The 11,870-nt window shown below is 38.9% G+C and overlaps 1 protein-coding gene across 1 annotated transcript; it reads right to left on the bottom strand.

The window, feature by feature from the left end:
• Positions 1-7,971: 7,971 nt before the first annotated feature.
• Positions 7,972-10,282, bottom strand: LOC123470641. Its single transcript, XM_045171181.1, has one exon. The coding sequence runs from the start codon at positions 10,276-10,278 to the stop codon at positions 7,972-7,974; it is 2,307 nt and encodes a 768-aa protein (XP_045027116.1). The 5' UTR covers positions 10,279-10,282.
• Positions 10,283-11,870: the final 1,588 nt, after the last annotated feature.

The following is an 11,870-nucleotide window of genomic DNA, read 5'->3' as shown; positions in this document are numbered from 1 at the left end:
TTACTTTACACTCATTTACTGTAAATGACACTGACCGACAGGACTCAGCCGTCACGCGTTAGTCTTTATCATATCCATGAGCTTACTTTTTAAATCATAATCATTTTAGGTTGAGCTTCCTTTACAGCTGTGGTCTTGGCAAGTGTTCCTTTAATCGCACAATTATTGTCTCTGCAAAACTCATTGTCCTTTCTAGTCTAACTACGTTTACTGAAAGACAGTGCAGTGGTACTTTTCATTTCCATCAAGCTTTTATAAAGGTATTTGTTTTAGCTACCATGAGTTATCTTTGACATTGGCCTTCTTTTTAAATCATAATCATTGTAGGTTGTGCAATTGTGCTTCCTTAACAGCTGTGGTCTTGGCAACTATTCCTTGAATCTCACAAGTATTATTGCTGCAAGACTCATTGCCCTTTGTAGTCTAACTACGTTTACTGAATATCTTTGGGATGTCAGACTGTGGCTCCCTAGAAAATGTGGACCCTAACGAGAGCATTTCTGGAAATAATAGGTAGGACAATTGTAAACAATGGTCTGTTGTACTTAGCGTAGAATGCAGTTTTTTTTTTCACGGTACTGCCGCCATTTACTTTATATTAGATCCAAGTAACACTTTTTCTATGATTTGTAACATTTATAGTTATAATGAGAAAAAACTTGAGCTGCCAAGTGAATTCTTCGAACTGTTGGGAGACGCAGTAGGCAAAAAAGCCCGGGTGTACAGGTGCTTATTTGAAGGATGTAAAATGAAGGTTAAGAAGGACGGCACTCAAAAACCACTGATAGTCTTCAACGATACTAGATTTAACGCCAAAAGACACTATTTGGTAGGTAGTAATTTTTATATTTAAGTTCACGTGAATAATTGAAAACATAATCTTTTGTCCCACAATCCCAACAATTCGCTTGGCCATAAAGAAAAATGGAGAAAAGCTGTGGACAAATTGAAAGAAAGTTCCGATACTCATCATATAACTACTAGTCCATCTGTCCAGCGTATTTCCTCTCAAACAGACTTAGATAATTGGGTTATGGTAATAAATACATTTAATTACAACCAAAACATTTTTCAGTAGTTGAATTTTTCTTATAGAATTTTCTGATTGTGGACGTTTTGCCTATACATGTTGCCGAGAAGACTGGTTTTAAAACACTGGTTTCAAGTTTAGCACCACATTGCAACTGCGTGGAAGAACCTTCTTCACAAACTTGTTAGAAACAAAATATGAAGAGAGAAAACTCCAACTGAAAGCTGCATTGTCGCGTTGCACAGATGCAGCTACAACTGTTGATGCGTGGACATATAGGAAGAGGTCTTACCTCGGGGAAACAATACACTGGTATAGCAATGACAGCTTGAAGAGAAAAAGTGCATGCCTTGCAACTCGGCGTATTGTTGGTCGCCATACATTTGACGTCTTATGCAAAATTATAGAATCCGTGCATGAGGAATTCCAAGTTAAGGACAAGTTACGCGGTGCAACAACCGATAATGGATCTAATTTCTTTAAGTTCTTCAGAGAAAAAGGTGCTACTTCATCACTCCCAGACTGCAATTCTATGATGCAAGAAGAAGAAGACGCATATCTTGGTATTGAATCTGACGTCGAGGAGATACTCTACTTTGAAATTGGAGAAATCCTGGACGATCCTGTAGTGAACACAAGTGCCCTTTTGCCCGAGACTGTTACCTTGCCAGTTCACCCGCGCTGCGCTTGCCACCTTTTAAGCCTCGTTTCCAAAGTTGACGTCCAAAAAATTTAAGATTTAACGTTCCAGCAATTACAAATGAGTGCCATGGAAAAACTTCAAAAAATTTGGAACAAGAAAAATTCAAGCTCGTTGAATTCGGACACTATTTTTCATCATTAGGGTTTCAAAAATCACCTGACCTGCTACTTGCCCTGAAGAAAAAAAGCAAGGTATAGACTTTCCCAACCCTGTCCTGTCGTGTCCTCATCCAGTCTACCCTACCTATTAAAAATAAAACAACAACAAAAAACCCGTACCCCGCCAATAGATGACTTTCAACATTTAAATCGCGGTTCGGATTTTTGTGCAGGATACTGTACATGAGAGGGCGTAAACGGGACGAAAACTGGAATGGTCTGCTATGGACAACGCTGACCGGGTGTGTAGCATGTTCTGTCGAATAAAGAAAAACTTCAATTGTGTTTCTTTGCGCATCTATTTTTAAAAATTAGGGCAACCATTAAAGTCCGCCGTGTAAATAGATTGAAAAATGGAGTGATTAATGTAAAGACGTCATCGGGAATCAATTAAAGATTTTTTCTTTTTGTTTGAGGGGTTTTTGTGCTGGAATTGAAATTGGATCGTTGTGAAGATTTGTCTCAGTTTGGCATCGAAAGAGACAGAGGTGTTTATTTAAACACAAAGCGTGGTTTTTCGTGGGAGTGGATTTTGCGCTTTGATTTGTTTGTTTCTTTGTGTATTTATATTATTTACATTTATTGTTTGCTGTTTGTTAAGTTTTACAAATGCAATATTTTTACTTATATAATTTTTTTTTCATTTTATATAATAGATTGAATTAAGTACCGGTGGGTTTTCTTAAATTAGTGTAAATTGGGCCAAAGGCACTTGGATTTGCCGTTACAAAACCCGATCAGGTAATGATCGGGAAAACTCAAGGTCCAAAAATTAAAAAAATGATAGAAATGGATATATTGTGATAAGATCTGTGAGATCTGAAGAGTTACCCGATTTTCCGTTTTTCAGGTAGTTCGGTGCGGTTTAACGGGCATCCGATTACCCCCCCTACCCAATAATAAGTAAAATTTAAATAATTTATTGCGGTAAAACTTTAAGACCAAAATTAATAAATTTTACAGAAATGGATAGCTCTTGGTAAAGGTTATCCATTTCTGTATAACTAATATACTAAAATAACAAACATTGGGGAATACTAGACGTTTTTCACCAGACGAGAGCGCCTCTTGCGGGTGTCTTGGTGTTCACTGCACACACAGGCTCATTTAGAGCCAGGTATCGCACCAGGCGGAAAATTACTCTTACGCTCCACCCTAAAATCCTCGTTTTTTCGTATAGTGTTCCCGCAAGAGGAAACCCCTTTTCTGAGAGGGAAAATAGCCATGGTGAAGCAACTAGGGGTCTATGGCTCTGAATATTTGAATTGAAAATTTCTTCGTTATTCGTTATTCGAATATTATTCGTATTCGTGAATAAAACGTCATTTTTATTCGTTTAGAAAAAGAATAAAGTTTTTCCTTATTGGACAGAACACTGCCCTTTTCTTTGAGGGAAAATAACCATAGTGGAGCAATTAGGGGTCTATGGCTCTGGAATATCGAATAAAATTGGAATTTAGGCCATTAAAAATAGAAAATATTTGTACTAAACAGCAATCAAAATAAGATTTTTTGCCGAAAAAAAAAATAAAATTACTTATTCGAAATTGTATTCGAAATGATACAGATTGAAGTTACAGCGAATAAGAATAACGAATAAGAATAAATTAAATTTTTATTCAACGAAGAACGAATAAATATTCGAATTTTTGCGTTATTCTATTCGAAATTTTATTCTAATGTGTTATTCGATAGAACACTGGTAGCTATGAAGACTACTTGACCATGGGTTCTTATGGGACTAACTATTTTAAAAAAGATTTAGAACGTAATATTAAATAATATATTTTTGTTAGAAAAATTCCGATATATATAAGGAATCAATAAAATTTTACAGCTCATAATATGAAATTTAAGCACAAAATGTTAATGTAAAATTTTTGCGCACGGAAATGGTCCCTTTTTTAATGTTTGTATATATAGAAATCCGATATCATATGGAAGTGAAACGTTTAAAAAATAAGATTAGAGAGAAATTAAAAGAATTGCAACATAAGCTGCGCTTACTGTCTCTTACTGTCTAAGATGGTCAATTAATGTATATTAATGTATATTAAGGTTTATAATACAAAGAGGAATTGATTCAGGTTTCCTTTATTTGTATAGTAATTTTTTTATATTTTTAATACAGAAGAAAACAGCGCGAAAAACAGTCACAAACGACTACTTTCCCCGTTGTTGACAACGCTCTGGAGGGAATGTTATGACTGATCCGTGTAGTCAGCGCCCCTAGCGAGTGCCCCAAAATTTGTCCGCGGAAATAGCAGACGAACAGCACAAAACCGGCCTAGCAGACGACAGTTCTGGGACCTCTACTGTTAGACCATGATGCTACTGTTATTCTATTTACTGTTTCTTTATTGTTTAATTTACAGTATCAGTGGGAAAGACTATGGGACAAAACAGAGATCCCAGATATTACAAATGTCTTTATCATAACCTCATGTGGCCACCATTTGCCTGGATCACTGCTTCACAGTGGGATCTCATAGTAAAAATATATTTCTAAAAAGTATCGTTTGAAATTTCTTACCAAGCCTTTTGCGAATTTTGCCATAGGACATTGTTTGAGGTGTTTCACATTTTACGGAGTTTGGTGTCGAGATGATCCCAAAATTGCTCGATGGGATTGAGGTCCAGGCTCTGAGCTAGCCACATCATACGGATAATTTCACCTAAAAAGTAAACAAGACTCTCTCCGTTAACTCGGACTAATAACTTGGTTATATGAGAATCCTACACACCATCCTGTTTATTAAATATCCTCTACTAAATTTAGATCCATCTTGACTAGTAAATATATAATAATAATAGATATATATATAACGATGCCAAACTGAGACAAATATATTTTTTGTTACATTTTTTATTTCATGTATCGAATTAAGTTATTGAAATAAAAAAATAGAAAAAAAAATTGACTAAAACATCCTGCATTCTACAATGAAAGAATCAAAGAAAAGAATATGAAATTTACAAAATAATTAAGGTATTTTCTAACCCTTACCTAATTTGAAGTTTGTTCTTTTTCATCAACAGTCCACTAAACATTCGTGCAGTTACACGTTTTTCGGGAATAGATGTTGTAATTTTTTATGTGGGTGGAGGTCCAGTGGACATTGCCGTGACACGTATTTTGCTACTAGATACAACTGCCACCATGTACAGTATCCTGCACAAAAATCCGAACACCGATTTAATTTTTTAAAGCCACCTATTGGCGGGGTAAAGGGTTTTTGTTTGTTTTTCTTTAAGAGGGAGGGTAGACGGGGTGACGGACACATAAGGCAGGGTTGGGTAAGTCTAGATTTTTTTTTTATGCCTTAAGCTATTACGCTTTAAGGCAAGTAACAGGTCGGGACATTTTTGCAACCCCCAGGGTGGTGTGTTTTTTTAAACGACAGTTGGAAATGTTGGACTTAAGCTGTATTATATTCTATACCCAAATAAATTAGATAGCTGCCTGTGCACAATGCTGTCAATACCGATGGCATATGTGTAGAGGCTCTGATTGCCACGCCGTAGATCAGTGTTCGATTCCCGATACTGAATTTCGAAAATATTTAGTATCGTTATAACATTCTTCATTTGAATTTGCTGGGAATATTAATTACTTCAAAATGAAGGGGTTTATTATTTTTTTAATTATAAAATAAAAAAAAAGCACATAATGCTCGATAAACATTTATTTCATATTTAATCGAGAATTTCTCGTAAGGTAACCACAATTATTCAACACCTCATCTGGAATCGAACACCGATCTCCAGTATTACATTCAGAAACTCTACACCTACGCCATTAACAACGACGAAAATGTTCACAGGCAGCTGAAACATAAGCTAAATTGTTTCGGTAAGAAACATTACTAAGCCCAAGCCCTAAATTTCCAACTGTCGTTTAAAAAAAACACCACCCTGGGGGTTTCAAAAATGTCCCGACCTGTAACTTGCCTTAAAGCGTAATACCTTAAGGCACTTTTTTTAAATGTCTAGACTTACCCAACCCTGCCCTGACGTGTCCATCACCCCGTCTACTCTCCCCCTTAAAGAAAAACAAACAAAAAACCCACTACCCCACCCATAGGTGGCTTTAAAAAATTAAATCGGTGTTCGGATTTTTGTGCAGGATACTGTACTTTTCCTGATATGTTGTGTCTCCCGATGGCATTTCATCCAAAACCAATGGATCGTCTACTTAAAATTTTACGTTTTCATGTTTGTTTACTGAAGAAACTTTTTATCCAAATTTAAATCACCGTCACCGATTGCTTCTTCTTGTGTTGCAAGCGCAACTTCTGGGGCCGGTACATGGACAAATGAATTTAATTTAAGTTTTTGTTGATGTTTATATTTGTTGCGTCTATTTTTTTTTTTTCCCCCTTGGCGCGCCGTCCCCTGTTTCTATTTTTTCCAATTAACACAAGTCTAGAATTGTGAAAAATAATGAAGTAATAAAAATAAATTAAACATGAAACTTTGAATAGACTTTAGAAATTAAAAATTTAACTGCAAACATTTAGCACATTGAAATTGATTTTCGTTACTCACCTATCTGATTCCATTATCGAGAAGATTTCTGAAACGTTGTCGTTATCCATTTCACTAAGACGACAGAGCACTACAATAACAATTTAGTAACTACACACAATTTCAAACCAAATAATACACACACACGTGCAGCACAGACTCGAGGTCAAAGAATCAAAAATTAAACATACACATGGGACGTATGATTCAGGACATTGACATTTTTCAAGGCCAGCGTTTAAATTTAAGACAAAAAAATATTTAAGTTACTGGGTGGTAATGAAAGACAGAAGATCCATTTCTTGTTTTCAAACTTTTTTTGAATGCTGTATTGTAAACGTATATGAAATACAATCGAAATATATAGTGGTAATTTCATGAATAGGAATCGGTTGTACCAAAACAATCTGAAAATAGAAGGTAGGAGAATAGGTAAAGGGATGGATTTCAAAAATCAAATTATATTTTTTCTCATTCACTAAACCTATGGCAGCGACATGCAGAGTAAGCTTAATGAGAGCACCAAAATTATTGTAATGATCAAAATGTCTTCTTGAAAGACACTACCTAAAAGCCGCTTTCTACAAGAAAGGCCAAGACGAATGAAAATTTGGTAATAAACCAGATAAAAATCTAATTAATGTTATATTTACGGGTGTGAATAACACTAAATTACCTTTATGTCCATGATACTCAAAATTTTCTTCAGAGAAAGTGCACCCTTGACGGAAGTTGCTCTTCATATCATAATGTAGCGAAAATGTACTTTTTCGCTTAGCGCGGGATGCTAACTGATGAAAGTGTGCGGTGTCAATAGACTTTGCCTGTCTGACCGGATGTCAGACAGACAGTCCAGTGTAATGATTCACACTAGTAGTTAGTTTTGTTAGTTTTGTTAGTGCTGCTAGTGCTGATAGTGCTGTATACTGTGTATGCTGTGTGTGTTGGTGCTGCCTATAATTTTTTAATTGCTCGAGGGATCGCTTCAGCGATCCCGCGGAGCAATTGGGATTATAAGTGGGAAAAACGTAGGAAGACTTTTACAGTGTTGACACGTCATTTATTTAGCTTTCTGAGTTCTTTTCGCGCCATTGCCGCGCCCCATGCCTCAGACCCGTTAGCTTCTGAGTGCGGATCCACAGGAAGAGGAAGGTAGGGAACAAAAAAGGGGAAGGAACCGAGACATTAACAAAAAAAGGAGAAAATTTTTTTTTTTTTTTTTTCAACTTCTGGAAGGATTTTCTGAGTGAAGAAGGCTGCCAGATTAGCTGGAATATAATAGGACTTCCGTAGCTCTGGGAACTGAAATTATTTGGATGCTTCCTTAACTTGTCTTAATGGTCCCTGCCTACCTCGACCACCTCCTCTGCTCCTGCATTGGGAATCCACAACACCAAACAAAGACTTTTAATTACAGGTCTGGGCGGGTAAAAAATAATAATACTTTGCAAATTTTTTTTTTTTTTTTTTGGGTGGGAAATAGACTGTAAAAGTCTTCCTACGTTTTTCCCACTTATAATCCCAATTGCTCCGCGGGATCGCTGAAGCGATCTTCAGCAACGGCAAACGGCAACGGCAAACGACTGGAGGGCGAAAAAAGCGGCCAGGAGTTCCAACTCGTTTATGTGTCTTTGGCCATCTTCCACGGACCAAGGACCTCTAGCGGTGCTCCCGTTAATGCGACGCATCCGGTCAGCGACGCATCCGAAAAGATAGTCATGTCCGGCTCGCCTGAAAAAAATGACTTTACCTTTTGATGAGTCCATATTCGTGATCCACCAGCTAAGGTCAGCTTTAGCTTCCTCGGATAAGGTGAAACAGCTTTCGAAATCCCCCACATTTTTGTGCAGTGCCCGAATTAAATCGCGCTGGACTTTCCTGTAATGAGCTTGTGCAAACGGCACGGCCGGAATGGCCCAAGCAAAGTTGCCCATTATCTTTGCAAGGTCTCTTAATTTTATCCTATTATTTTTCAGCGCCTGAACACAAAGCTTGCGAGTTTTTTCCCTCTTCTTTTCTGGTAAAATGAAGGCCAGCGACGGGGAATCCAAAATCATCCCTAGGAATTCCAAAGTATGGGTAGGTGACGGGTGGGATTTTTCCCAGTTGATGAGAAAACCAAGCCCTTGAAGGAGGTCTGACGCTAGCTTCACATCTGTTAACAGCCCCTCCCTCCTCTCATTTAAAAATAACATGTCGTCTAGGTAGATGATCACCCTTACCCCTTTCGAACGTAGGGCCGCCATTACAGGTTTTAAAAGTTTAGTAAACACCCGAGGGGCCGGCGTCAGCCCAAAAGGTAAACATGTAAATTGGTAGGCGTTTTCTCTCCACCTAAAACGCAAAAAAGGCTGATGGGCGAAGCACACGGGTACCGTCAGGTAGGCATCTTTTAAGTCAAGTTTAGCCATCCAATCCCCCTTTTTTAATAAATTTTTTACAACGTCCAACCCCTCCATTTTAAAATGCTTGTAAACTATGTGCTGGTTGAGATTCTTTAGGTTGATTATCGGCCTATAACCCCCCGTTTTCTTAGGAATGGCGAACAATCTACTGTAAAAACCCGGTGTTTCTGGGGCTTTGACAATGGCCTCTTTCTTCAATAAATCCGATACTTCCGCGTCGCAGACCAAATCCATTTGCTGACTCATTACGCATTCCCCCGGTTCTTTAGATTGAAAAGGTGCAGACTCGAAAACGATTTTGTAACCCGACTCTATGATCTCATGGATCCAAGGGTCGTTGGTCAACGCACGCCACGCTACCGCAAAGAATCTAAGTCTAGCTCCTACATTTTTTCTGACTAAGGCAGACGTCCTACCCAGAGTGGGTGTCTTAACGACCGGAAAGAAAAGAGGGAGACAATCAGTGTACCTTGTCTGGTAACCACGTCTCTCCGACGGGTCTCCTTGTCTCGAAGTCCCGGGGCGATGATCCTCTGGCTTATCCGCTGGTTTCTGTTGAGTTTTTTGGCCGAATCCTCCACTGATCCTTCCGACTGATGCGACTTTTTGTAACTTTGCGTCCTCGTCGGCTGCTTGCAGAAGAGCGGATGTAAAGGTCGGACCAAAAAGCTGGGCAACTTCCGAAGGCGAAAAGTTGGCGGGGTCTTTCAAAAGGGATTTGAAGCGTGGATAAACGCTATTCATCACGTTGGCTCTCCTATTTTTTGAGATAAAAAAGTGAGCTTCCGCCCAAAGACCGATCGCGCTCTCCAATATCGACCCTTCCTCTGTATTTGGAGCTAAGCGGTTCCAAAGCGAAATTAGCGGTCTGACGATATCTAATACCTTAAGCTGTGTTGATTTCCATATCAACTCTCTCTGTGCGATGAATTTACTGTGCCTGTTGCGGGAAATCTGTCGCTCTACCACGTCATCCATTTTTGGGCATGACAACAGAAAATTTTCGTCCTCGAACGCCGGTTTAAAAATGTCCCTCAGCTCTCTGGTCTGAGCTGGTTTCTGTCCTACAGACATCCAAGATGCTAGTTGGGCTGAAGCCTCCTTTGGGAAGATTCGGTCTAGGACAGGCGTAGGTGGGGGCGTCTGCGAGGATCTTGAAGAACGCTCTCTGCGTCGAGATCTGGAGCGGCTCCTTGATGACCGGCGTGGTGAACGTCTACGAAGCCGATCTCGTGATCTTGATCTGTCCCGACGTCTACGTTCTCTGCTTCTGTCTCTCCTGTGTCGATAGCGATCCTGCGATGATACGTCGTATCGTCTTGACCAGGAGCGCGATCTAGAACGTGATGATCTAGGCACTCTAGGAAAGGGAGAGCGTCTTCTAACTTCTTCAAAATTCACTCTCGAGTCAATGGAATACGACCCTTCGCTAAGCGGTGACGAGGTGGAATCCATGACTGCACTCAGATAAAGCTAAAAACGGTCTGAGGCATGAGGCGTGGCAATGGCGCGAAAAGAACTCAGAAAGCTAAATAAATGACGTGTCAACACTGTAAAAGTTGAGCGGAGTTTTTCTACTTATAATCGAATACATTCCTTAACCCAGTGAATGTGTTACCATAATTTTAACTCCGCCATGTTTTACCGAAGGCTGTAAGCAATATTTTTTATACCTTTCACCTTCAAATCGCCGGACGAATAAACGGCACTTACTTCAAATTTTCTTTCGTCAGAAAAAACTTCAAACCACGGATCATTTGTCCTATTTACGTGCTCTTAAGTAAATGTCAACTGCTTGGCAACATTATGCTTTCGCAATAAAGGCTTTTTACCCGCTACCCGGTCTATAAGACCCCAACTCAGTAGACCACGGTGAATAGCTGTTTCGGAACAAATCCCCCCCCCTGCTGCAGTTGAACTCCTCAGTTATAAGAGACACAGTTTTGTTCGATCCCTCTTACTAATGAGTTTAATGAAGCGCTTGTCCGATTAAGAAGAAGAGATTTTATAACGGCCACGTCCAGGTCTGTCCATATACGATTTAGTTTCGTTAATGATGGTGTACCGAACGGTGCTATATGTGAGATTAAATGTTTTACACACTTTCTTTGTAGACCCCAAAGTTTTACATGAATCAACGAATTAATTTTGCCTCTTTCCTCTACACTTATGCTTTTTTAAATACACTGTTAAAAATGGTTCCGATAATCGTCCATTAAGTGAACCCATAAAACGGAAAAGCCACCTGTTGTAGCCCGGACCACTAGAGGTCCCTCACGTAGACGGGAGGAGAGAAGGCTTCGTCTGAAAAGAATAGGAAGATGGGTGGCAGTGAGAGATCGACCAGCGACGTGAGTGGAGAGAGAGAGAGAGAGAAGTATCAGGTCACATTTGATTTCGCAGCGTGTACTGTTCTTGCACAGCGTGTATTGCTCTCGTGTCTTGTGTAAGTCAAATACAGTCTTGACTTAAGTCTCAACCCCACCCAAAAACGCCAGCCGTCAACTATTTTTAGAACGAGGGACGAAAATCAGACGACTTTTCCGATATTCGGAATTTTCAAATCCACTTTTCAGAACGTGTTCTGAAAACAGACGGCTATTCCGATATTTGCCATTTTAAAATCCACTTTACGGAATACTTTTTACCAAGATGGAACAATCTGGCATTTGGAATATATTAATACGAAAAACGAAATTAAACCTCGAACTGGATTTAAGAAGCTCTGCAATTTATTTCTCAATGACATACAACGCTAATGGCAAACAACTCCTTTTCTTTTAGTAATTTTTAGGAACCACATACAAATGATCAAGATTAATATTTTTTGATGACGTAATAGTAAGATCAACAGGGTTATGGAATTGAAATGATTTTTTATCAAATAAGTCTTCAAAACGGATAGCAATATGTAAGTTGTCTCTTCGTTTGTGTACATGGTAAGCTTGTAAATGCGTGTCGAATTCCAATATGTGATACATTTCGCACACCAATACATGACTATGCTCATAATAAACTATACCAACAATTAGCCTGAAACCCTTGCT

The sequence above is a fragment of the Daphnia magna genome, linkage group LG3 (genome assembly GCF_020631705.1).
Source record: "Daphnia magna isolate NIES linkage group LG3, ASM2063170v1.1, whole genome shotgun sequence".
Classification (NCBI taxonomy): domain Eukaryota; kingdom Metazoa; phylum Arthropoda; class Branchiopoda; order Diplostraca; family Daphniidae; genus Daphnia; species Daphnia magna.
The sequence above is the reverse complement of the archived record's forward strand: the minus strand, read 5'-3'. Positions and strand labels throughout refer to the sequence as shown.

What these genes read in the sequence shown, in the direction of transcription:
- LOC123470641 (XM_045171181.1), bottom strand. Translation starts at nt 10,278, where the DNA reads ATGGATTCCACCTCGTCACCGCTTAGCGAAGGGTCGTATTCCATTGAC.